At 38.7% G+C, this 27,668-nt stretch overlaps 2 protein-coding genes across 5 annotated transcripts in view; one reads left to right on the plus strand and one right to left on the minus strand.

Annotated features, from left to right (window-relative positions):
- Window positions 1–13,545, minus strand: part of BACE1 (beta-secretase 1) — a 34,965-nt gene extending 21,420 nt beyond the window's left edge. Inside the window, exon 1 of the mRNA XM_051987044.1 lies at window positions 13,251–13,545. Within this exon, the coding sequence (XP_051843004.1) occupies window positions 13,251–13,517 (267 nt within the window). The 5' untranslated portion in view covers window positions 13,518–13,545. The remainder of the gene's footprint in view (window positions 1–13,250) is intronic.
- An 8,338-nt stretch (window positions 13,546–21,883) lies between these two features.
- The window catches only part of CEP164 (centrosomal protein 164), an 85,763-nt gene continuing 79,978 nt past the window's right edge, over window positions 21,884–27,668 (plus strand). For all 4 annotated transcript variants that reach the window (XM_051987046.1, XM_051987047.1, XM_051987049.1 and 1 more), the window contains exon 1: window positions 21,884–22,001. The gene's annotated coding sequence lies outside the window, so the exon portion shown is untranslated. The remainder of the gene's footprint in view (window positions 22,002–27,668) is intronic.

The raw sequence follows: 27,668 nt of genomic DNA on the forward strand, positions 1-27,668 counted from the left end.
AAGAAGGCATATGTAAAATTGACTTTAAAAAATCAATTGAATAGATATAGAATAGAGGAAACAACATATATCAAAAAGATCTGGGGTCCTTATTTATTTGCAAACTTTGGTGCAACAGAATCCTTTTACTCTTCTATTTTCCCAGATTTGTAACCTTGGTGATATTCTGGATTCTTCACTCTCCCTCTCCCCTACTGATATTCAATCAGTTGCTAAATCTTGCTTTTTTTTTTTTTTTTTTTTTACAATTTTTACAAAACTTTTTTTTTGTATCTGACTTCTCTTTGCCTAGAGTAACCACTTTTGAGTATGCCCTTTATTATCTTTCAACAAGATTATTGTCCAAACCTTCAAACTGGTTTCCCTGCTTTAAATCTTTCTCCATTGCAGTCCATCCTTTACATAGCTGCCAAAGTGATTTTTCTTAAGCACCAATGACCATGTCACTTCTCCTGTGATTTCATTTACCTCTGATAAACTTCCTTTATAAATGCATATTGGTACCATCTTTGAAATTTTGAGAGTTTGAATGACCTACCCATCACACAGCAGAAGTGTCAGAGATAGGAGTTGTACTGAGATCTTCCTCAGGTCCCTATTCATTATATCATGCTTCCTCACATTTTATCAATAAAATGAAAACCAGACATTTTAAGATAACTTATATCCCCACTTCTACAGCTCAAATTCTCTCAACACTATACTCCATCTCACCAATTATGTTCATCAGAGTATTGATACTAACCTCTTCTATTTCTTTTTAGGAACTAACTTCTTCAATCATCTCCTCTATCTCCTCAACCTCTAATTTCTCCATCCACTGATTTCTTCCTTACTGCCTACAACACATTCAATTCTCTCCCATCCTTAAAAATCCTTCTCTTGACCCTGTCATTCCTTTAAGCTTCCTTTCCCTGCCAAGGTTTTTCTAAAAAAAGCTGTCTTTCATCATTACCTTCAGTTCCTTATCTCCCACTCACTGCTCAACCCCTTGGAATCTGGCTTATGACCATACCACTTGACTGGAGCTGATCTCCCCAAGGTTATCATTGCTTCCTCAGTTATTAAATCCAATCCACTTTTCTTACTTCCCATCCCTCTTTACTTCTCCACAGTGTTTAATGCTGTTAATCAGACCCTCCTCCTGGATATTCTCTCTTTTGGATTTTTGGTGATATATTCTCTTCTTCTGACTGCTTTTTCTCAATCTCCTTTGTTGAACCATTATCCATCTCCTGTTTGTGAGTATACCAATAAACTTTGTCCTAGAAATTCCTTTTTCTTCTCTTTTATTCTTTCCCTCCACTTAAAAGTAATTTATTTTTCTAATTACACATATAGTTTTCAACATTCATTTTTGTAAGATTTTGAGTTCCAGTTTTTTTTCTCTTTCCATTCCTCACTTATCCATCTGATATGGGTTATGTATGTACAATCCTTTAAACATTTTCATATTTGTCAGATCGAGAAAGAAACATCAGAACAAGAGGAAAAAATCAAAAGAAAAAATAAAAAAATAGTATGCTTCAATCTGCATTCAGTCTCCATAGTTCTCTGGATGTGGATGTTATCTTCCATCCTAAGTCTATTGGAAATGCTTTGGATCGCTATATTGCTGAGAAGAGCTAAGTCTATTATAGTTGATCATCATTATATAATCTTGCTGTTACTATATACAATGTTCTCCTGATTCTGCTCATTTTCCTTAGTATCAGTTCATGTAAGTTTTTCCAGACTTTTCTGAAATCAGGCTGCTCATCATTTCTTATAGAAAAAGAGTATTCCAATATATTCAAACCAATATATTCAAATACCACAACTTATTCAGCCATTTCCTAATTGATGGGCATTCACCCAATTTCTAATTTTTGCCACCGCAAAAAGAGCTGCTGCAAACATTTTTGCACATGTGAGTCCTTTTCCCTCTTTTATGATCTCTTTGGGACATAGGCCCAAGTAGTAACCCTGCTGGATCATAGAATATGCACAGTTTTACAGCCTGTTGGACATAGTTCCAGATTATTCTCCAGAATGGTTGGATCGCTTCACAACTCCACCAACAATGCTGTGTTTCAATTTTTCTACATCCCCTCTAACATTTATCATTATCTTTTCTTGTCATCTTAGCCAATCTGACAGAGGTAAGGTGGTACCTTAGTCTTGCTTTAATTTTCATTTCTCTAATCAATAATGACTTAAAGCATTTTTTCATATGACTATAGATGGCTTTAATTTTTTCATTTGAAAACTTCATATTCTTTGATCATTTCTCAATTGGGGATCTTTTGTTCTTTGTGCATGTGTCTGTCTTTGTCTCTTTCAGTGCTCTCATCAGTTCTATGGGTGCAGTTATCATCTCTGCAAAAGACTCCCCAAATAATATATCTGGTCTTCATCTCTCTTCTGAGCAGTTCTTTCTGCTCAACATTATTTGGATGTTTCATAGGCATGTCAAAATAATTTAATCAAAATAACATAATCAAAACAGAACTTCCTTCTCCCTACAAGCCTTCCCTCTTCTCAACTTCTTTGAAGGAATCAGGCTTCTTCCAATCATCTAAGTTTTCCACCTTGGAATAGTCCTTGACTTTTCACTCTTCCTCACCTCCTAAACTCCAAACAATCCTTCTCATCTGTTCCCATCTCTCTGCTCACATGACTACCATCATAATTTCTCACTTGGACTATTGTAATAGCCTTCTAATTGGTCTACTTATTTCAAGATTCTCCCCTTTTTCACAATCTGGCTTCAACACAACTGCCAAATTAATATTCTAAAACATAGGTTTGGCCATGTCATTCTAAAATAAAGGATGAACAAAAGTGTCTGTAGATAAAGTTTCAATGGCTCCCTATTTTATCTAGGACAGTGTGTGAACTCTTCTATTAGGCACTTGAAGTTATATGTAATCTGGAATCAACTTATCTTTCTAGGCTGACAAACAATGACTATCAACCATGTGCTTACAAACAAAAAAAAGAGGCAAAAGAAGATTGCCCTGGAGAAGTTTATCATAGAAGGGGTAAAACAACAAAAAAGCAAATGCATTCACACAAGCTATATTAGGATAAATAGGAAAGAGTTAAGAAAGAAAAGGGACTAGAAATAACCCCCTAACTCCTCCTTACTCTACCTTGTAGCCAAATTAGCTTAAGTTCCCCATCTACAACATCCCATCTCCAGTGTCTGGCCCAAATCTAGAAAGTGCTTCCTTCTCATTACTTCTTGGAATCTATAGTTCATTTCATGACAACTCAGGGAACATCTTCTAACATGAGGTAATTCGCTATCCCCCTAGTTGTCAGTGCTCCCTCCACCTCAAAAGGGCATTTATTTTATAGACATTTTGCATAGATATTTATATAGATATTGTTTCCTCTTAGTCTAATGCAATCTTAATGGTAGATACTGTTAGAATTTTTGTCTTTGGAGCTCCAGTACTTTGTACCCAGTAGGTGTTTAATAAATGCATATTTAAGTTAATTGAATTTTATGGTTGTTAAAAACAACATAGAAAATTAACATGATTTTAGTTTGCATTTAGGGAGGCAGAGTATTAAGAACAAGTGAGATGACAGTTCTGCCATCCTCTTCTCTGGTCAAACTCACATCTGGCATATTGTTTTCTCTTTGAGGTGCCATATTTTTATTGTTGTTCAGTCATTTCAGTTGTGTCTGATTCTTAATGACTCAGATTGTTGGGTTTTTTTTTTTGGGGGGGGGGAGGGTTGTCAAAGACAATGGAGCAATTTACTGTTTTTCTTCAGCTGATTTTACAGAGCAAACTGAGACAAGTGGGATTAAGTGACTAGTCCAGGGTCACACAGCTAGGCCATATTAGAACTCAGGTTTTCCTGACTTTAAGCCTAGCGCTCTATTCATTGTACGGCCTAGCTGCTCACAGCTATAGTTTGGAAAGTTTGTTAACAAACTGGATCATATCCAAAGGTACCACAACCATTTAATCTCAGGGATAATGATCTTGGGACAGTTTACACTGTGGTACAAAAGCCCACAAGGTAAGACATGCTAATTGCTGTGGTAATAAACTCTTTCCCCCAGCCCAGAAAAAGTACATGTTCTTAGATAGTAGCATTTGCTCCATGCTAGTTACCTCTCCAGTGAGTGTGAGTAAGCTACTATATTTTACTAACAAAGAATTGCATGGGAAGTGACATAAAGCATGTTACCTGGAATAAAAAGCGGGCCTGCGTGTTCTATTATCATCTATTTGATATCAAGAAATCTGGAGGAAGGCCCTCAGTGTGTGGGGTGGAGGAATTACAGCACAAAGCTTATACAAGAATAAAAACAGAAACAAAAACCAAGACCCAGATTGGTGTGGTAGGGTGGCCTTAGCAATGGGAAGAACTGAGTCCAAATGCCATCCTTGACACATACAAATTATATGACCATTGGCAAGGCCCTTAACCTCTCGGACCCCCAGATGATTCTCTAAGACCCTAAGTTATCTACAAGTTTCTTATCTGTGTCATTGGAAGGATTTTCCACATCAGAAGTACCCAACATCCATGAAATCATATGAGGTACAAAAGAACAATAACAAATCATTGAGTGGAACAGGATGAAAAGGCAAGAGATGTGTTGTAATCTACATTTATGGAAAGAATGCTCCCATCAATGAGATTAAAAATCCACTGAAGTATTTAAATAAAGAAAGTATCGTTAGTACCTTTAAGGACCTCTATGGAAAAAAAAAAGTAATTAAAACGAACAATCTCCTAACAAACCAATTAAAAAATGAGGAAGAGATGCTACCTCCTGTGCTAGTCACTGCTATGGTCAGGAAAATGTATTTGTAATCTAGCCTTAGTTTTGCCAACTGCAGGAAATTGTTCCTCTCTTCTGTCCTTAGTTGAAATAGATTTAATCTTTGAGGGAGGGAAAGACTTAGAACTAAGTTTTACATATTTGTGATTCCTCAAACCTAGGTTCTGACCATATCATCCCATTATTCAATAAATTCCATGGCTTCCTTTTACCTCCAGGATAAAACCAGTTTGGCTTTTAAAACCTTTCATAACCCACCAACACCACCACTATTCTGCCCCCTCCCCTATTCTTCCTTCTTATCCTTTACGCCCTTTCATATCCTCCATGATTCATCAATGTGACGTGACACTTTTCTAATATTCCATGAACGTACACTCATCTCCCATCTCCGGTCTTTTTACTGGTCAGTCTCTTTGGCTAAAATGATTTCCCTTTTCATCTCTTCCTCCTAGTTTCATTAGCTTCTCGAAAAACCTTAAAACTCAACTAAAGTTCATCCCCATTCCTCTTTAATCTTAGTGCCTCCCCCTTAAGATTACTTTATTGTTCAGTTGTTGCAGTCATGTTGCAGTCATGTCTGCCTCTTCATGATCCCATCTAGGTGGTTTTTGTTATTATTATTTTTTTTTGGAAAAGATAATGGTTTGTGATTTCTTTCTCTAGCTCATTTTACACATGAGAAAACTGAGACAGAGTTAAGTGACTTGCTCAGGGACACATAGGTAGTAAATCTCTGAGGCCGGATTTGAACTCAGAAAAATGGATCATTCTCACTCCAGGCTGGTGCTCTAGTCACTGTGCTGCCCAGTTTCACCTTGAGATTTCCCCAAATTTATTTTGTGGATAGCTTATTTGCATGCATTAGATCTTGAGAACAGGGACTTAAAAATTTTTTTTTTGTATTTCCAGCAGACATAGCTTAATAATCCTAGTTGACTGAATGACTGGTATGACTTAAGTATCCATAAGACCTGTAAAATGGATAATTTGTACAGGGGGAGATCCCTGAAGCTATAATGCTTGATGACTCAAAGACTGCCTCTTTACGACAGAAGGTAGGATGGCACTGGGTGATGAGGAAGGATCTACAAGGAGATTGTTGTTTGTCCTTAGTTCTCCAGGAGGACCATGATTTATATTTAAGTGAGGAAGGCTGTGGAGGGCCACCTGCCTCCAAAGCCCTCTGGGTCCAGTGGCTAGATATAGAGACCAGGACGACTGGAGATGGCCCTGGATGCAATGGCAGCCCTTGGCCTTTTTAAGCTAAGGCCTTCAACAGGTCTCAGCTTGATTGAGGATGTACCCATTCAGTGATTAAGGCTGCGTAGCAATTAAGGCAAAGAAACTCCTCTTTCACCTAGTGCAAAAAAAATCTAAAGAAATAAGTGAAGAGAAAAGGCTAAAAGGACAGAGATGGATTAGAATAGGCTGGAAAAGAAACAAGTTGGGAAGATATGAGTCCATTATGGTGCTTCTTCAGAGTCCTTGGGTTGTGGAAGGTGAGATAGGACTAAGAATTTTGGTCTCTAGTCAGACAGGATCTCCCTGAGACTTTTCCAAATGAGTCCAGAACTTTCTGGTCCTATAGGGCTTTGCTTTCTCCTTTCCAGGAGTTACCTGACACTTTCAGCATCTGATCAGTTCCAAGAGAAGGAGTCCCAGATCTGGGCCCTGTTCCTATTACAAAGCCAATCTTCTCTATGGCCCTGCTCCTGAAAAGGTAGAACCTGGATAGCACATCTCAGGATGAGAATTGTTTTCATGCCCAGAAAAAGGTTTTGATCCTGCAATCCCACATTACTCTCTATTTCACTACTGCCCAGGAAAGCCTTCCCAGCAGGGATAGCTGCCTGGGATCCAAATGGATATTGGTGGGTGGAAGTGAGATCCATTTCACATTCCCTACTTTCTAGTTTTAAGTTTCTGCTTTGCTTTTCTAAAGTATGGCCTTTAAATGGTGAAACCAGGTCATTTCTTGTCTTCTTATGATCTTTTTAGTTTCTGATCCTGAACCTTATAAGAGAAAACAAACTTTATCTTGTCTTCTATTGAAATGCCTCCATATTAGCCCCTGACTAAGATGACTTTGGACTGTTGGGTGGCTCAGTGGATAGATCACTGGGCCTGGATTCAGGAAGACCTAAGACACTGGCCTGTGTGACCTTGGTGAGTCACCTAACCTATGTTTATCTTAATCCACTTGAGAAGGAAATGGTAAATCACTTTCGTATCTTTGCCAAGAAAACCTCATAAAGGGTCACAAAGAACTGGACATGACTGAACAACATCATCATAATTTGGAAGTAGAACTGAGACAGAAGGTACATCTAATCTGAGTAAAGCAAAGCAAATTAATATGCCAGTGAGGACATTTTAGGTATACTAATTCCTGATTAAGATTCTGGAGTCTTAGGTTCAAGTCACGGAATCAAGGTATTTAGAACTGGAAGGACTGTAATAGATATATATTTTGAATTAGATATTACACAGGATTTTAAACTTAAGTCCAAAACAGAATTCTTCTTTTCCAAATTTGCTTATTTTTGTCAAGGGTGCCACCATCCTTCTAGTCATTCAAGTTTGCAATCTCAATCCCATTCTCTACTTCTCATGCTCACTCACCCCAAATATTCAGTCATTTCTATCTCTACAACCTCTCTCAAATACATCCCTTTTTCTCTGTTCATGCAGCTACCAACCTGGTCCAGGCCTTCACTCCTTCTCACCAGGGCTCCCTAATTTGTTTTTCTACTTCAAGACTTTCCTCTTTCCAATCTCTCTTCTCCACCAATGGGTGAACCAAAATAGAAGTGGGAAACACTAAATTGTACCTAAGGATCCCTGTGGACTGCACACTAATTTAGTTTTAAATGTAATATTATCTATGTTTTACTTAATGGATTTTTATTCATTGTATTAAATATTTCCCAATTACATTTTAATTTGGTCATAATCAGTATTGTGTGTTTGACATCTCTGATCTATATAACTGCTAAATTAGAGTCCTAAAGCATAGGTTTTACCATGTCATTCCCCCGTACTTAATGAACTCCATTTGTTCCCTATTACTTTATTTATTGTTCAGTCATTTCAGTCATGTCCAACTCTTCATCATTCCATTTGGGATTTTCTTGGTGGAATTACACCAAAGTAGTTTGCCACTTCCTTCTCCAGCTTATTTTCCAAATGAGGAAACTGAGGCAGACACTGTTAAATAACTTGCCCAGGATCACCCAGCTAGTATCTGAAGCTAGATTTGAATTCAGAAAGAGGAGTCTGTTACTAGAATGCTCTTTTCTCCTTTTTGCTTCTTGAACCCCTTGGTTTCCTTTAAGACTCAGTTCACCCACATCTTCCATAGGAAACTTTTCCTGGTCCTCTCTTACTACTAGTACATTTCCCTCTAAGAATATTTCAAATTTACTTGATAGCCGTCATATATTTGCCTCAAAGTGTACTTATTGTCTCCTCCGTTAGAATGTAAATTCTCTGAGGGCAGGGATTGTCTTCTTACACATAGTACTTAAAACAGAGCCTGGCACATAGCACTTAATAAATGCTTTTTGCTTGATTGATCTGGCTTAATCTCATTTTACAATTAAGGAAACTGAGGCCTATAGGCCCTTAATTTTATAATTAAGGAAACTGTGACTCACCACAGAGTTTGTGGCAGATCATAGACTTAAATTCAGGTTAACTGCTTCCAGATCTTTTAACCATAGTATATAACCTGCCCTGTCATTAACCTCCTTCATAACTTTGGGCAAGTCACTTACCTAATCTTTCTCACCCTCACTTTCAAGTGCCTTCCTGACCTTCTCAGAAACCTTCCAGCTCTAATAATTTAATCATACTCTCTGACATAAACTGTAACCATCTAGATCAGATAAGGAATCATCTGCTTTGACTAATTCAGAAGGTAGAAATTTTAGATCTTTTATCACTAGCAGGTTTCCATTCCTAGAGGATTCACAGTTGTATAATGAATTAAAGTCAGATTCATCTAAACTAAAAACAATACTTTTTCCTGAATCAGTCCAATATCTTCAGCTAGTTACTGACATATCCACCATTATTTTATGTCTTTAAAAAAAAATCATTTACCCCACCATTGACTCCTTTATGACTTCTCTATTTCTGCTGAAGGAATTAACATCCTAAACATCTGCTCATTTTTCATTCTTCTCTGTGATAAGTCTTTCTTTTGATAAGTCTCCTGAAGATTGAAATGTCCATATCATATACCTGGACAGACACACAGGGAGGCATATTACTTCAAGGAGGTAAAAAATAGAAAGATCCCAATGTCTGCCAAAATATTCAAAGTAGCACTTTCTATAGTAGCGAAGCACTGGAAACAAAGTGGATTCCCATTGATTAGAAAATGGATAAGCAAATTTTGGCATATTAATGGAATGGAATATTACTGCACAATAAAAAAAATCTATGAAGAAGACAATGAAATATGAGAAGACTTATATGAACTGATGTAAAGTCAGCAGAACCAAGATAACAATATACACAAATACAACAGCAATCTATATATAAAAAAACAACAAGAGTAAATTGATTTATAATTGTAATGACAAAGATCAACACAGAAGAAGAAATTACAGAATGAACTTCCCTTCTTTGCAGAGAAGAAGGATTACTGTGTTGAATGTTGTATATATCAGACTCCATTGATATGTTACTTGGATCTGCTGAACTGCTATTTTCTCTCTCTCTTTCTTTTTTTTTTTGTTCCAGGGGATGGCTTGCTGCATGAGAGAGGAGGATATATTTGGAAATGAAGCTCATATAAAAATGAAGGATATCAATAAAACTTAAGAAAAAAAGACATACTATTATATTATACTTTTTATAATCACATTTTACTATATATAAATTCAATTATCATTTTATCTTTGGAAGTGGTCCTGCCTCTAGTCTTTCCCCACTCAAATCTATTCTGATGACCACCATGCCCAGATTGTTTTCCTAAAACCCCATTTTCATCACATGTATCTTGCAAGAATCCTACAGGATAAAATCCAAACTCATTCTGACCAACAACATCTTTCACAATTTAGTTGGAATCTAATAATTCAACCTCATCTTCCATTACTCTTGAACACAGCCCATCTATTCCAATCAGGAATGTGTGTGTTTGTTCATGTGGTTTCCCTTTGCCTGTAATGTCCTCCCCACTGTCTCTACTATTTATTTAAACTCTTGCTGTCCTTCAAAGCCCATAATAAGCACATCTCTTCTGTGAAGCCTTCTTTGATCATCCCTGCCCACAGTGACAATTTCCTCCTTTAAACTCCTATATTATGAATTAATAATGCCATTCATATCCTTATGGTACTTATTCTACACTGTGTGCACTTATTAAATTTTCAAGTGTAAAGTATATTTTCTGAAGTAAACTGTAAGCTCCATGCCTTTGATTTCTATTAAGTATTTTTAGTATGTAATCTAGACTTTTATATGTAGGAATCATTAAAATATCTACTGTTAAGCTACTACTACTGTATCTACTACTTATTGATATACCTGCCACCTTTACTTTTTCAATGGGCTCTCACATCTAGTTTTATTCTTTAAACAACTCAATGAGGAAGTCATACATTATAATTTCTGTTTCAAAGATGGGGTAATTAAGAATCAGAGAATGAAGTGATTTGCCTAAAGGAGAACTAGAATCTTCTGAATCCTAGGACAAAGCTCTGGTAACTTCCTTCTCTAGGGTCCTTTCAACAGCATCCTCTTATTTGCTCTGACAATGTTCCCTTTCTCCCTCAATCTCTCAAACCTACTGCTATAAAGTGGTCTTGCTCATTAGTAAGTAACAGATTTAATTTTTATCCTAGAGACCCACCATAGCTACGTGTGTAAGGCTTTTGGTGTCCCTTGGCCCCTGGAAATACAATATGCCGGAGCATTAATCTTCACGTGAGAGGAGACAGAAACTAGGATCCCTTTTTTAATTTTAACTACTTATATGTTACGTGTTACGTGAAGGCCTTTTAGTGTCTTTGGAGCTGTTTCTTCATTTGTGAAATGGATAGTAAGTTTCCTTTGTCTCGGTTGCTAAAAGTACCAAAGAGATCATAGCTGAGAGAATATATTTTCTTTAGGGCAAAAAAATTTCAAGGGGGAGCTCTAGGGCCAATGTTACTTTATGTTTCAGTCTGACCTGGGGTCTTAAGTTATGATAGTGACCTTTGAGTTGACTTTTATCTCTTTCATTTCCCACCTGGCTGTCCTTCTTTGTTCTCCATCATGTCCCCAGGAACCTCATCATCTTGCAAGACCACATCACCCTTGGTATTCACACCTCATCAGTACCTTTTGCCCTTGGGAATCCTCTGAATAGAGGGAAGAATGGAGACCATCTCTCAAAACTCCCATTTAAGGAGGATATCAATAAAACTTAAGAACATCTTTTCATTTTGCACTTGCCTGCCCTCTTTGGACTTCTCCACCATTTCCTTCTCCCAACTCTAATTGTGTGCCTTCCCTTTTCCCCTTCATCTTTTCTGCTTCCTTTTATGTAGGGTTTCCCTCAATAGGTTGCAAGCTCTTTGCACAATGCTTGACATATAATAGGCACTTCATAAATGTTTACTGACTGACTCTTAGCAGTCATCAGTGATTGGCAGGGCAGCGGATGCTGGTTGTCCTCAGATGGGAGATTTTTCTTGAAGAAGTGTCATTGCTCATCAGAGGCAGGAAAGAACAAGAAATTGGCACAGCAAGAAGGTAAGAATCAGTTTTGAGACTAGGATGAATTTGGCTCTGGACAGGTCAAAGAGAAGCTTAGCTTTCTGTTTAAATGTTTTGGAGACATTCTAGGCAGTTTAGCAGGCACTATGTCTTTCCCCTTACCCCAGATAAACACAGACATACCCCTGCAAGTACTCAGCTGTTACAAATATACCACCAGATAGCCGTACAATGTTATACACACACATGCAAGGACCTGCATGGGGAAATACTGTACAAACAGAAATGGCCAGAGATTTCCCATGGCCTGCACATGAAAGTATATATAGATATGCACACACTCACATACACACATGTGAGAGCCCGCAGCCTCACACACACATGTGTACAGGTACATCTATTCAGGTGGGCAGACTGGCTCATAGAATCTGCCCCATGCACAGGGCACACATGGGGCAAACTTTATCATTTGCAGAACCAGGGAATTTTTGCGTTGGAAGAGTGAGTCTTTCCTAGTCTGCCCAGACCAACTGATACATGAAAGGATCCCCACTATGATATACCCAACAAGTGCTTGTCTAGCCTGTGTCTACTAGGATGCGGCAGATTTTATCCTCAGCAATCACCTTGGAAGTACCCAGATCATCCAGCAGGATCAGTGAAATCCTGCATTACTGTCATACTTCTCACCTTCTTTTTCTCTATACACACATTTCCTTACCTGCCCTCCAGGGGTCTCCTTTTGGGAGAAGGAGGCCCTTCCACTAATAGGGACTGGCTCCTTTCCCACAGTTTGTCCTCTCTCTAGCAGAAGGAGGGGTTATCCTCTGGCCTATTCTCTGGAGGATGTGGGGGTGGGGGTGGGGCTGCCCATGGAGATCGGGATAAGGGGGAGGGAGGGCCGACTGAGGGAACAGTCATAGGATAGGAAGCTCCAGGCTGGGACCTCCAGGGCTCTGCAGAGATCAGCCAGGATCTCCCGAGCCTTATTGTAGTTCTAATGCTGGGAGGAAGCAGAGGAAAGCAGGACAGAAAAGAGGATCCATTTTGTTCTCCTGTTCCGGTGGCTCCTATAATGGGAGGACTGACCATTGTTAAGAGTCCCAGGTTTCATTTGTCTCCCTCCAGTTTTAACTCTGTCACCTTAGGAACTCCTCAGGGATCCCAGGGGAATGGAATGGGTCAGGTGGATGAGATGAAGTGAAAAGAGATTTGTGAGATGCAGGGGACCCAAGCTTGAGCCAGTCCAGAAAAGAGAGGTGTAAAGAAAAGAGGGAGGGCTAACACCTGTTCGGAAACCAGACAAGGATGCCAAAAGTCCCTTACACAGAATCACCAGTAAACTACCCATTCCTGGAGTTGGGCAAGCAGGGGAGTGGCAATGAATCAGACACTAGAACAGAAGTATAACCCATGGCTGTTAGCATTTAGTTTTAAAATATAAAATCAAAACAAAGTATGAGATTGGTCCCCACCCCTTCTTAATCATAGAAAAGGTGGGAAGTGATGGATATAAATAGCACCCTTCCCAAAAGAATGAATGGTATGTTTCTGAGAAGATGGAAGGTTAGACTATTAGCCTCCCACCACGTCTCTCTAAAGTTATTGCCTCTTTTTAAAAACCAGTTACTGGTTCTCTCAAAAAGCCCTCACAAACATCTGGAAAGTTGGGGCTGGGCTGGGGGAACAATACCTTGGAGCAAGAGGGAGGGTGGGGAAGGTCGGGCAGAGGGATGCTTCTTACCGTCTGTGGAGGGCTGCCCACTGTCATTTCCACATAGTAGCCCTGACCAGACTTGCCCCTCAGGTTGTCCACCATCTCTACGAAACTGCTCCTGCGGCTGAGAAGTCGATTGGGCTCATCCAGCTCCTCGATGGCTTCCCGAGGCAGCCGGAGACCCAAGGGGAGTCCACTCTTCAGGGGTAGTCGGATTCCTGACTGGGTGCCCAGCACCCCTGCACCCATCCACAGCAAGAGCCAGGGCAGAGCTTGAGCCATGATGTCCCCCATACCCTCAGTCCCTCTCTAGATCCCTCTCTCCCCCTTTCTTCTCCCCCCTCCCCCCTCCCCAACTCTTTGGGTGATGGTGATGGGCAGGCTTCTTAGGAAAGGGAGCCCAGAGACATAAGGATCCCACACCCAACAGGATCACTCAGCCGCCCTCATGCTTCAGGCTTCAGGCATAGGACGAGAAAGAAATCTCCTGAGTGCAAGAGAGAGCGACCAGAGCCACATCTAGACAGGCATGCAGCCCCATCAGGCATCTGGAAGGGGGAAGCTCAGGGCCCCAGGGGGGTAAGAGTGCTGGGCATGGTGAGCAGCTTGGGTTTTTTCCTGTCTTCTCCGTAGATGTCAGCATGAGCAGGCGGGTAGGGGAGTTGCCAGGGGCTGCTTGGGGCTCTAGGCTCCTACAACCTTCATTTTCTGTTCAGGCCCCCATAATCCCCTAGCTCCCATCCAGGCTGGGAAGGCGGAAAGACTTGTGTCGGCTGCTGTCAAAGCCAAAGGGTTTTTGCTTTTCCCGGGGAGTCCTGGGAAGTGTAGTCTTCCCCTGCCAGCCCGGCCAGCTTCCGGGGCAAGTTAGGCAGTCTTGGATGCCCTCTGCCGAGAAAGAAGCAAGTCTTCAGGGAGGCTGGACCGCAAAAGTTTATTTTGACTCTGGAAGGCAGGGAGGGGTCAGGAATGAGCAGAAGGAGCCAAGAAAGAGCTCTCTCTCTCTCTCCATTAACCGAGAGAAGAATTGGCTTGGGACAAAAAAGGGAAAGTATTATCATTACTATTATAATTACCTTATTCACAATAATTCAGCTTATAAAGTATGGGTGAGTTATTGTTATTAACAGTAAAGACACTGTTAATGATAATAATAAAACTCATAAAGAATAACCTTAAATTAAAAGGGAGAGGATTCATTAGAAAATGAGAGGTTGGGAGAAAGAGTCAAGGCTTTTCTTCTATCTTTGAAATGGTGAGGAATACTGTAGATATTTCACCACTGTTCTTCGTTATCATTTTTAAAAAATTTTGGAATATGTTTTTGCATGGTGTAGAAGAAAAACTCCTGCATTTACCTAAGAAGGTTTGAAATATAAATGAGTAAACTGATTGTGATTTCAGCCCTTTGAGAGGGCCAGGAATTCTGGCTGAGCTAAAAGCAGAGCTGCTGATAAACTTATGACTTGCCTGGAGGACAATTTTTTTCTTCAAAATGTTGAGGGGAAAACCAGGGGAAGTAATATTCTAGTTTATAAAGACTACAAGTTCTAAATGCTTTGCAAATATTATCTCATTTCATTCTCACAATAATCCTGTGAGTTCAGGAAACTAAGGCAGATTGAAGTTAGAGTCCCACTTGCCACCTAGGTTTCTCAGGGCATGAACCACAGAAGTAATTCATTCATTTATCTTATTTTACAAAGAATTCATCTGAGGTTCAGTGAGATTAAGCAATTTGCTCAAAATCACAGAGGCAAAAAGTGGTAGAGATAAGATCTGAAGCTGAATCTTTTGATATCAAATCTAATATTTTTTGCCACTGTAAGATGGAGGTTAGGGAAAGTAATCGCGTATGTGATTTCACTGATCTGGTCAACTCTAAGTGAGAAAATTCTTACCCATGCGGGTTGGCACCTTTTCTGCACTTTTTGGATCTTAAAGATTAGCCAAAACAGAGAAGTTAAGGAACCTGTTCAGAGTCACAGAATCAGGGTGTGCTGGAGGTAAAAATTTGAACTCAGGTCTTTCTGGTTCCACTCCTAGTTTTCTGTCTAGTATTCTACTCCAAGGTAATGAGTGCTAAAGTAGAGTGGAAGAAACTTCAAGGTGGAAGTAACCACTTACTCTATTATATCCTAGGATTTGCGGAAGAGAAGAAAGAAGCAAGGCACAGTCTGATTTGCATTCTAGATTTTGGGAGACTATGTTTCACAAAGTTAAGGGGAAGTTCAAGAAATCATCCCAGGAAAGGTTTAAAGTTCTCAAGAATGAAACTCTTAAGTATATAAAGAAAAACATTGTTATCCAAATCAAAAGAAAAAGGGAGTTGACTGGACAGACCAATATTGGATGTTCAAGGAATTATAAAAATAACATAATTATTATAAAATAACAACCAGTTTAGATTTTTAAAGAACAAAAGATGGAATCAAGGGTAGGTTACAAAACACGAATGAAATAATGTGGTGGGAACCTTGTAAGAATAATGTCAAGAATACAAAAGCTCACTGTAAGTTGAGGCTATTGAAAGAACAATGGACAAGGATTTTTTAATAAGTTTGGTTGGAAGCAAAAAGAAGGTCAAAGAAGGGATAGGATCACTGTGTAAATGGATTATATACAGAAAAGGAAGGAGGATTTTGATATATTTCCTGTTTTCCCTACCAATGAAAATAATCTCTGAACTGGAAAGGTCTAAAAATGGTTAACAGGAATCTATGAGGACATATGAGTAGTCATAATAATAATATGCTTCAGTAAGAACATTTACATGGTTCATGATACTTTTGAGAGGCAGCATGGGATAGTGTGTAGGTGGGCTATGGAGTCCTCTCTATAATACATACTACTTATGTAAATATGGATAAATCACTTAATCTCAGTAGTTCAGGTAGCTTTCTTTTTTCCTCCACTTAATATTTTATTTTTTCTAATTAAATGTAAAATAGTTTTCAATAATTATTTTTATAACATTTTGAGTTCCATTTTTTTCCTCCTTCTCTCCCTTACTTTCTCCTTCCCCTCCCCACTAAGCAATCCAATATGTTATACATATACAATCATTTTAGACATATTTCCTCATCAGTTAGATAACTTGCTAAGACTATAATACTATAAGTAAATTTTGATAAAGTTACTACTCTGCATCCATAGGGAAGGGGAGCCATGGCAATTGTGTTCAAGTATTTCAAAGGCCAAGGAAAAGGGTTGACTTGTTCAGTTTGGCCCTAGAGGGCAAAACCAGGAGCAAATATAAGTTTGGTGTTGGGAAAAATTTCCTAACAATTAGAGTTATAGGAAAATATAATGGGTTGCTTCAGAATGTAGGGTGTTTCCCCCTTAATGGTCAGTTCTTTCCGTCTAGAGATTATTTCCAATATATCTTGCTTCTAAGGAGTGCTTTTTTCATATTATCTCCTCCATTAGATTGTGAGCTCCTTGACAGAGCCAGTCTTTTGCCTTTCTTTGTACTCCCCAGCATTTAGCACAGTGCTTGGCACATAGTGTTTACTAAGTGCCTGAAGATTTATGGATTGGAGATCTTCAGTTTTGAGCTAGCTGACTACTTTTCAGGCATGTCATTGGGGAGCAGTTCTCTTTTGGGGAAGGAATTGGACTAGATAACTGTTGAGGTCCCTTTTACTCCTAAAACTCAGTGATTCTGTGACTGGAATGTTGAGGAACTTAGAGATTATGTCTCAGGAGGACTGGTGGGAAAAAAATAACAATCAGTTGTTTTCTTTTTTAAAAAGTATTTTATTTTTTCTAATAAGATATAAAAAACAATTTTTATCATTCATTTCAAAGATTTTTTGAGTTCCAAATTTTCTCCCTCTCTTTTTCCCTCTTGCCTAAAAAGGTAAGATTAAAAAACTAGTTTATATATGTTCAGTCATGACACACATGCCTCCATATTAGTTATGTTGTGAAAGAAGAAACAGACCAAAAGGAAAAGACCACTTTATTTTCAAATAAAGTGAAAATATTATGCTTTGATCTCCATTCAGATTCCATCAGTTCTTTCTCCGGATGTGGACAGAATTTTCCATCATGAGTCCTTTGGAATTGTTTCGTATCCTTGTACTATTGAGAAGAATTAATTCATTCATAGTTGGTCTTCACATAATGTTGCCATTACTGTTTACAATGTTCTCCTGTTCTGCTCACTTCACTTTTTAAAACAGCTTTTTATTTTCAAAATACACATAAAAAGTTTTCAACTTTCATCCTTGCAACTCGTGTTCCAAATTTTTCTCTCTCCCTTCCCCCCACCCCTCTCCTCTAGACAGCAAGTAATCCATTATAGGTTAAACATGTGCAATTCTTCTAAACATATTTCCACATTTATCATTCCGCATTAGAAAAATCAGATAAAAAGAAAAAAACAAACAACAACAACAAAAAAAATAAAAATACTATGTTGTGATCTACATTCAGTCCTCATAGTTTTATTTTTAGATGCAGATGGCTCTATCATAAGTCTATTGAAATTGTCTTGGATCATCTCATTTTTGAAAAGAGCAAAGCTCATCAAAGTTGATCATTGCATACTCTTGTTGTTATTGTGTACAATGTTCATTTGGTTCTACTTCACTTAGTCTCAGTTCATCTAAGTCTCTCCAGGTCTTTCTGAAATCACCCTGCTGATTATTTCTTATAAAACAACATTATTCCATAACATTCATATACCATAACTTGTTTAGTTATTCTCCAACTGATGGGCAGCCACTCAGTTTCTAGTTTCTTGCCACTACAAAAAGGGCTGCTACAAACATTTTTGCACATGTGGGTCCTTTTCCCTTTTTTTTAAATCACCTTTTTGGGGATACAGACCTAGCAGAAACACTGCAAGATCAAAGGGCATGCACAGTTTGATAGACCTTTGGGCATAGTTCCAAATTGTTTATCAGAATGGTTGAATCCGTTCACAATTTCACCAATAATGTATTAGTGTCCCAGTTTTCCCACATCTTCTCCAACATTTGTGAGTATCTTTTCCTGTCATCTTAGCCAATCTGACAGGTATGTAGTGGTGTCTCAAAGTTGTCTTAATTTACATTTCTCTAATCAATAGTAACTTAGCTGCTCCCTTCACTTTGCATGAAGTCACATTAGTCTTCTAGATATGCTTAATTGGGAAGAGATCTAGGGTCTGTGTCATGACCATCTTCAGTGATCTGAAAAGCTGTCATAACAGGGATAAGAGTTGTGCTTCTTGATCTATACTAGAACAGGTAGAAATTGATGAGAAGCAGATTTTGGCTCTGTTTAATGAATGAGTTATCATGAGATAATGAGCTACCCCTCCCTAGGTTCTTCAAGCAGAGATGACCACTTTTGGGGTATATGTATTCTGAGGTCTTTTAAACTCTGAGATTCTGGGAATCACAAATTGACAATCTTCCCAAAGTTATCTAGTCTTCCTTTTTTAAGGTAGGTTATTCTCTTTTCTATTCTTATCATTAAAAATATATAAAGATTCTTCCTGTTCAAATAATATGGTGATATTTTTTGTTAACATTTTAAAAGTGATTTCTTTATGTCAGTCCTGTGAAGCCTCATAGAATCCCTCTCTTCAAGATACAGCTTAAGCACCATCTTCTGTATGAAGCTTTGCCTAATTTCTCATCTATTAGTGTCCCCCCTCCCAGATTTCCTTGTATTTAATTACCTTGTCTGCATCTGTATTCATTTTATGTTTATGCTGTTTTCATTCTTTGTACTATATATCTTCAGCACCAGCTTAGCGCCTGCTACATAGTATTTGCTTGATAAATTCTTGTTAATTGGTAATCATTCCCATTCTGCATTTGAAGAAAGTAGGTCAAAGTCCTAAAAGTTAGGTCTGTCACCTTCCTTTCCCTATCTTCTCTTTATTTGCTCTGAATTTCTCTCTCCTTTGACAAGAAACCTTTCCTAATTCTCTTATTTCCAGTGTCTTCCCTAGGAAGATTATTTTCAATTCATACTATGTATAGTTTTTGGGTTTTTTGGACATAGTTATTTGCATGTTATCCCCCCATTAGACAGTGAATATCTCAGGAACAGGGATTGTCTTTTATCTTTCTTGGTATTCCCAGAGCCTAGACTGTGTAGTAAATGCCTAATTAAATGTTTATTGACTGAATAACTGACTGATACAAACTTGATGAGACAAGAGATTGAAATATTGTGTGATCAAGGGCAGACCCTTTAACTTTGTAGCATATCTACTTCTCCATCTACAAAATGGAGAAAAAGTTCTCTGCCCTTCTCCCTCTTACAATGTTGCCATGGAACAAAAATACCATAGATGAAAAAGTTACAAAGTGAATCCATCAGATCAATTATTTTGAACTCATCTCTTGATATTCAGTACCTAGAGTGAGTAACTCATCAAATAATTGGCATTACCTATTAAGGAAGTAACTTATTAAAATTATTAAAAATTATTTTAAAATTTATAATCATTTGTAAAATGATTGTTATAGTTGTGCAATGAGGAAATGCGTAATGAGGAAAAACTAGAAACAGTTTATGTGAACCATGGGGAATGGTTTAACTTTATATATTATATATAAATATATACATATTAAAAAAAACTAGAAATAGTTTATGTGTCTCTTGAGGAAATGGTTTAACTTTATATGTTGCATACACACACACACACACACATAAACATATATGTATATAGTATCTGCTCTCAAGGGGAAAGATAATACATATAGTGAAATGATGACCAGGAAGGTCAGAAGAACAATTGATTCTTTCTAGAAATGGTAATATGAATTTAAATATTATTTTTCAGAACTATAAGTGACAGAGGGAGGAAAAGGAGGACCATTCTATGTTTATATAGAGCATCCTGATGCAAATAATTTTCTTTTACTTATAAGTTACTTCTTTAGGGAAAGGGACCTGTATGTGCAAGAAGGTTTGTGGCAAGTATCTTTGTAGTGGCCAGAAATTGGAAACTGAGTGGATGCTCATCAATTGGAGAATGGCTGAATAAATTGTGGTATATGGATATTATGGAATATTATTTTTCAGTAAGAAACGACCAGCAGGATGATTTCTGAAAGGCCTTGAGAGACTTACATGAACTGATGCTGAGTGAAATGAACAAAACCAGGAGGTCATTATATACTTCAACAACAATATTATATGATGATCAATTCTGATGGACCTGGCCATCTTCAGCAATGAGATGAACCAAATCAGTTCCAATAGAGCAGCAATGAACTGAACCAGCTACACTCAGGGAAAAAACTCTGGGATGACTATGAACCACTATATAGAATTCCCAATCCCTCTATTTTTGTCCACCTGCATTTTTGATTTCTTTCACAGCTTAATTGTACACTATTTCAGAGTCCGATTCTTTTTGTACAGCAAAATAACTGTTTGGACATGTATACTTATTGTGTATCTAATTTATACTTTAATATATTTAACATTTATTGTTCAACCTGCCGTCTGGGGGAGGGGATGGGGGAAAGGAAGGAAAAATTGGAACAAAAGGTTTGACAATTGTCAATGCTGTAAAATTACCCATGCATATAACTTGTAAATAAAAAGCTATTATAAAAAAGAGAAAAAAAAGTTGCTTCTTTTCAATATATAATTAAATACAAATTAGTATGACTATTACTATACAATAGTAATTAAATACAGTCCATTATATTTATCTGTATGTCATATTGTTCTCTTAGGCTATAACTTTCAGGAGATCTCTGTGTCTTTTAAGCTTTTCTGTTTCTATACACAGTAGATGCTTAACAAATGTTTGCTGAGCTACTTAGTTGGTATGATTTTTAAAATAGATAACATATTATATATAAAAATATGATTATTTATTTTCAATACACATTGTTTGATGAATCCTTTTGGGAGAGAAAATCAGAGCAAAAGGGAAAAGCTATGAGAAAGAGAAAAGAAAGTCAGAAAAAAGAAGTGAACACAGCATCTCCTGGTTGCAGATGCATTTCTGTCCCAAGTCCATTGGGATTGCTCTGGATCACTGAACTGCTGAGCAGAACCAAGTCTTTCATCGTGGAGCATCACGCACTCTTGCTGTTACTGTGTACGAAGCATCCCTGGTTCTGCTCGTTGTCCTCAGCATCAGTTCGTGTAAGTCTTTCCGGGCTTTCTGTAGAACAGTAACATCCCATTACCTTTGTGTACCGCAGCGGGTTCAGCCAGTCCGCAGTGGATGGGCTTCCACTCCTTTTCTAATTCTTTGCTACTCATCTTTGATCTTAATTTTCTCTTCTGTAAAATGCGGGAGTTGGACTAGGTCTCTCAAGTCCCTAGTCCTAATGCTGTCATCCTATGAATATTAAAAGTTTTATAAATATTGGAGATGCAGAAGTGAATGTATTAGTTAATCAAGTTACTGATTAATGGATAGTACAAAAACAGTAGGATGTCTCTTTTCATCCTGGGTTGATGTTCCGATGCTCAAACTTTCCACTACAAACTCCAAACTAACGCCCATCGATCACCTTGAACTACAACGTCCGTCATGCAATGGGGGAAGCGCAAAGGTCCACCCATAATTTGAAAGGATTTTCATCCAATCCAGCGCTACCGGATGCTTTGGCAGGCCTATCGGCTGGTATTAGGGGCGGGCTTTTCCGTTGCTAGGCTTGTCCTCATCCCGGAAGTAGTTGTTGGCCGCTGCAGGGCAACACCCCGGCGTCCCTGGAAGCGGGGACCCGGGGTGGTGCAGGGGAAGCTGCGCGGAACCGGAGGCCAGAGGCCGGAGCCTCCCAGGGCAGGGGGAGCGCCCGGGGCCAGGTGAGGGCGTTTTTGAGGGCGAGTTTTGATAGCCGTCGGAGAGGAGGATGTTGATTGTACAGAAGTGTGTGTGCCTGGGAGCCGGTTGTGCGCGCGCGAGGGGGAGAGCGCGGGAGCTCTGCCAGAGCGTCGGGCGAGAGGGAGTGTGCTAGGGCCGGGGTCGCCCGTGTCCGGGGGCAGGCGTGTCTGCATGTGTGTAAGGCCGGTGCGCAAAGGGGAGGGCGCTTTCGTTTGGGGGAGTGTCCGAGGGGCTCCTCACTGGGCTTGGGCAGGTGGGTCTGTGGGCACGCGGGAGGGCGAGTTGCAAAAAGGCATGGGTGTGTTTGCACAAGGGAAAGGGTGCAAGGAAGGTCTGTGCGGTGAGGCAGGCGGGTTTGCATGGGGAGAGGGACGGTGTGGGGAACATTCGTTCCTGGGTCATTATTCCATGGAAGTTAGCCAAGGACGTGATGTGAAGTCCTAATAGAGTTAGAGTGGATAGATGTGGAAGCGTTCCCAGTCGTGTGCCCGTGTGACTGTGCCGTTGGTGTTGTGGTACACACTTCAGGGATCTATATGGACCTTTGAAGTGTGCTTATGAAAACCAAGTCACACAAGGAGCAGTCGTCTGGAGGTCTTTAGTGGGAAGAACCGAAGTCTTAGGCAACGTATATGTGGTATGAGGACTTCTTACTGAGGAATTCCTTTCGCGTCTCGTCCTCCCGTGATCAGACTGTAAGCTTCTGAGATCTCTCTGTTTATAGTTTTACCCCTGGCATCCCTAGCACTTAGCACATTATCCCTGGCACATAGTGGGAACTTCATAAATGTTTATTGACTGACTGAAATGGCATTTGTAGTGTGTCTGCAGAACAAAGCTATACACAACAATAAGGTTGTGTGACTGAATGTGGGGATTGCAAAATTATGCTTTGTTATCAGTGTTTGTTTGATTTGTATACCTATTTTATATACACTTATATACTCAGAATCTCCAGGGGAAAGGGGGTCATGAATGCAAAAAGCTTAAGAAGCTCTGATCTAAAGGGTAAAGCTAGGATCAATGGGTGGGCTTTAGGAGGAGACAGATAGTGATTTAGTACAAGTAAGATCTTCTTAAAAATGATAGTAGTCTAACAATAAGATGAATCATTACGCTAAACAGTGAACATTCCAGCATTCTAAGTATTCAAGTCCACCTCTCAGGCTTGCTATGACTGAGAGGGAATTGGTGGAACAGTGTTAGGAACCCGAATACTCACTCTGGAGTAAGGATCTGGGCTCAGACCTGACCTCTAGCACTGCAGGGGTCCTCAAACTTTTTAAATAGGGGGCCAGTTCACTGTCCCTCAGACTGTTGGAGGGCCGGATTACAGTAAAAACAAAAACTTTGTTCTGTGGGCCTTTAAATAAAGAAACTTCATATTCCTGGGTGAGGGGGATCATCGTCCTCATCTGCTGCATCTGGCCCGTGGGCGTAGTCTGAGGACCCCTGAATTCTCTGGGCCTCATGAATCTTGATTCATGTATAAGATGAGAATGTTGGAGTAAGATAGCTTTTGAAGGCTCTTCACTGGAAAGGTTCTTAACATGATCCTAGATGACTTTTATGTTACAGTATATCCTAGATACAATATATGTTTGCAGAACCGAACAGTTCTGTTGTTGCACAGGGAGAATTGGATTCAGAAGGTAAAAATAACCCGGGAAGAAAATCAAAAATGCAGATAGTTTACATTCGTTTCCCAGTGTTCTTTCTTTGGGTGTAGCTGCTTCTGTCCATCCTTGATCAATTGAAACTGAGTTAGCTCTTTTTATCGAAGAGATCCACTTCCATCAGAATACATCCTCATACAGTATCGTTGTTGAGTTATATAATGATCTCCTGGTTCTGCTCATTTCACTTAGCACTAGTACATGTAAGTCTCACCAGTCCTCTCTGTATTCATCCTGCTGGTCATTCCTTACAGAACAATAATATTCCATAACATTCATATACCACAATTTACCCAGCCATTCTCCAATTGATGGGTATCCATTCATTTTCCAGCTTCTAGCCACTACAAACAGGGCTGCTACAAACATTTTGGCACATACAGGTCCCTTTCCTTTCTTTAGTATCTCTTTAGTATAAGCCCAGTAGTAGCACTGCTGGATCAAAGGGTATGCACAGTTTGATAACTTTTTGGGCATAATTCCAGATTGCTCTCCAGAATGGTTGGATCCATTCACAACTCCATCAACAGTGCATCAGATTTCCCGCATCCCCTCCAACATTCATCATTATTTTTTCCTGTTATCTGCTTGCCATCTGTGGGAGGGGGTGGAGGGAGAGAGGGGAAAAATAAGAACAGAAATAAATGCAAGGGATAATGTTATAAAAAATTACCCTGGCATGGGTTCTGTCAATAAAAAGTTATTATTAAAAAAAAAATGATCCTAGATGACTTTTAAGACTGTAAGATTCTGTGTGGGTGGGGGCAGTTAGGTGGAGCAGTGGATAGAGCACCAGCCCTGAAGTCAGGAGGACCTGAGTTCAAATCTGGTCTCAGACACTTAACACTTCCCTAGCTGTGTGATCCTGGGCAAGTCACTTAACCCCAATTGCCTCAGCAAAAAAAAAAAAAAAAAAGATTCTGTGTGGGAGATCAGGAACCTTAATTCAATACCCACTGTTTATAGAATTCTGTATTAGATGCAGTATATGAGGGCACATGATCTTCAGAAGAGAACATATATGTATATATATATATGACATACATGAATATAAGTAAATAAGGTTCAAAGATTGAGGGGATGATAGATAAATAAAAACAGAATGTTTTAATTAGGGAAGTTCAATAGAGGGGCTATTTCTTTTTCTTCCAATTTTAAAAACATTTTTACTTCAAGTTTTGACTTCTAAATTCTATCCTTTTTCCTCTCTTCCCTTCTCCCCTCCTTGAAATAATAAGCAAACAGATATAGATCATACATATGCAATTATATAAGACATTTCCAGATTAGTCATTTTGTACAAGAAGACTTGAATAAAAGAAAAAATGAAAGAAAGTGAAAAATAGCATTCTTGAATCAGTATTTAATCAAGCATGTTCAGTCTGTATTTAGTCAATATCAATTCTTTTTCTGGGGGCAGATAGTATGCTTCATTATTAGTTCTTTGGGATTGTCTTGTACCATTGTATTGCTGAGTCATTCACAGTTCTTCATCAAACTATATTGCACTTAATGTGTACAATGTTCTTCTGCTTCTGTTTACTTTACTATGCACTAGTTCATGCAAGTCTTCCCAAATGTTTCTGAAATTATCCCACTTGTCATTTCTTACAGCACAATAATATTCCATTACAATCATATAACACAGCTTATTTAGCCATTCCCCAACTGATGGATATCCCTTTGATTTCCAATTCTTAACAGCCCAAAAATAGCTGTTGTAAATATTTTTGTACAAATCTTTCCCCCTTTTTGGGGGGGATATAGACTTTGCGGTGGTATTTCTGGATCAAGGGAATGGCGTTTTATAGCTCTTTGGACATAGTTCCAAATTGTTCTCCAGAATGTTTAGATCTGTTCACAACTCCACCAACAGTACATTATTGTTCCAGGTTTCCCACATCCCCTCCAACATCCAGCATTTTCTTTTTTTTGTCATATTATCAACTCTGGTGTATGGTGGTACCTCAGAACTTTTCATTTGTGTTTCTCTGATCAATAGTGCCTTCTAATATTTTTTTTTCATATGACTAAAGATAGCTTGTATTTTTTTGTCTGAAAACTATCTGTTAAAATCCTTTGACTATTTATCACTCGGAGAATTATTTTTATTTTTATAAATATGACTCAGTTTTCTATATATATTTGAGAAATGAAGCCTTTATCAGAGATGCTTGATATAAAATTTCCCCTTCCAGTTTTCTGCTTTCCTTTTAATTTTGGTTGCATAGTTCTTGTTTGTATAAGATCTTTTAAATTTTATATAATCAGAGGGGCTAAGTTTTGAATGAGATTATTTGCTGAGATAAATTCTTTGCTGGTTCCTTAAATTTTCAATTGAGTAGCTGGTTGAAGTTAGGATGAAGCACCTATTGGTAATCTGACTTCTCTCATCGCCTCTCTCCCTTATTAAAATCCACTCTTGATTTTGGGATTGATTTTCAGAATCTGTTGTTCTCACTTATCCTACTTCATTTTGACTTTTATTATACCTTTTCTGACTGATAAGGTAAGGAAGGAAAGGGAAAAATGAAGTCACTTGTGCTATTCTTTGACAGTAGTTTTGGCAAAAGATTTATTTATTCGTTAGAATAAAGGGTTATTTTTTTTTATTATACAGGGATTTTAATTACCTGATTTCTTACATAAGTCGAATATAACTAGACTTAAGCTTAAAGGGTAGGCAAGGACAAGAGATGTAGGGTGGAGACAGATTTTCTTATACTTACTGCTATACAAAAATTCTCATGCTGCTCAATACACAGAGTATCTGGCCACTGCTGTGTGTCTTCTTTTATCATTCCCTCCTCCTCTCCTTCCCCCTTCCCCCTCCCGCCTTCTTGTGCCTTCTTTTCTTACTCTTCTCCTCAATTACAAGTGCTAAATGTTCAGGTGGCTTCATAGGCCAACACACAAGATTCTTTGCATGCTTCCTGGCCCTTCCTTAGATTTCTTTTTGGTTATGAAAGCCTGGGCATTATATTTTCATGTTACTTGCTTTCAAAATACCAGTACATCCTTTCTATCTGGAATAAATCCCTGTCTCACCTTAGCCAGCTGTGTAACAGAGAGAATAATCTTTGATACCTCTGGCTTCTTTAGAAACAGAGAACTTTCCATTTATTGCCCTTGGGAATGAGCAGTTCTGTGTACTGTTTTCCATTCTGTCACCTGATAGCTTCTGAGGCAACTGGAAGATGGAAGAGGCCAGGTTCTGGGATTTCAGGGCAACTAATAAGGTCTTGCTGTCTGGACCATTCATTAGCATTGAGATCTAGGTGACAGTCATTTCTTTTTTTTTTTTTTTTTTAAATTATAACTTTTTGTTGACAGAACATATGCCTGGGTAATTTTTTACATTATCCCTTGCACTCACTTCTGTTCCAACTTTTCCCCTCCCTCCCTCCACCCCCTCCCCTAGATGACAAGCAGTCTTATCCATGTTAAATATGTTGTAGTATATCTTAGATACAATATATATGTGCAGAACTGTACAGTTCTCTTGTTGCACAAGAAGAATTGGATTCAGAAGGTAAAAATAACCTGGGAAGAAAAACTAAGATGAAAGCAGTCCACATTCAATTCCCAGTGTTCCTTCTCTGGGTGTAGCTGCTTCTGTCCATCACTGATCAATTGAAACTGAATTAGATCTCTTTGTTGAAGATATCTACTTCCATCAGAATATATCCTCATACAGTGTCGTTGTTGAAGTGTATAATGATCTCCTGGTTCTGCTCATTTCACTTAGCATCAGTTCATATAAATCTCGCCAGTCCTCTCTGTATTCATTCTGCTGGTCATTTCTTAAAGAACAATAATATTCCATAACATTCATATACCACAATTTACTCAAACATTCTCCAATTGATGGGCATCCATTCATTTTCCAGTTTCTAGCCACTACAGACAGGGCTGCCACAAACATTTTGGCACATTCAGATTCCTTTCCCTTCTTTAGTATCTCTGGGATAT

The sequence above is a fragment of the Antechinus flavipes genome, chromosome 3 (assembly GCF_016432865.1).
Source record: "Antechinus flavipes isolate AdamAnt ecotype Samford, QLD, Australia chromosome 3, AdamAnt_v2, whole genome shotgun sequence".
In the NCBI taxonomy this organism is placed as follows: domain Eukaryota; kingdom Metazoa; phylum Chordata; class Mammalia; order Dasyuromorphia; family Dasyuridae; genus Antechinus; species Antechinus flavipes.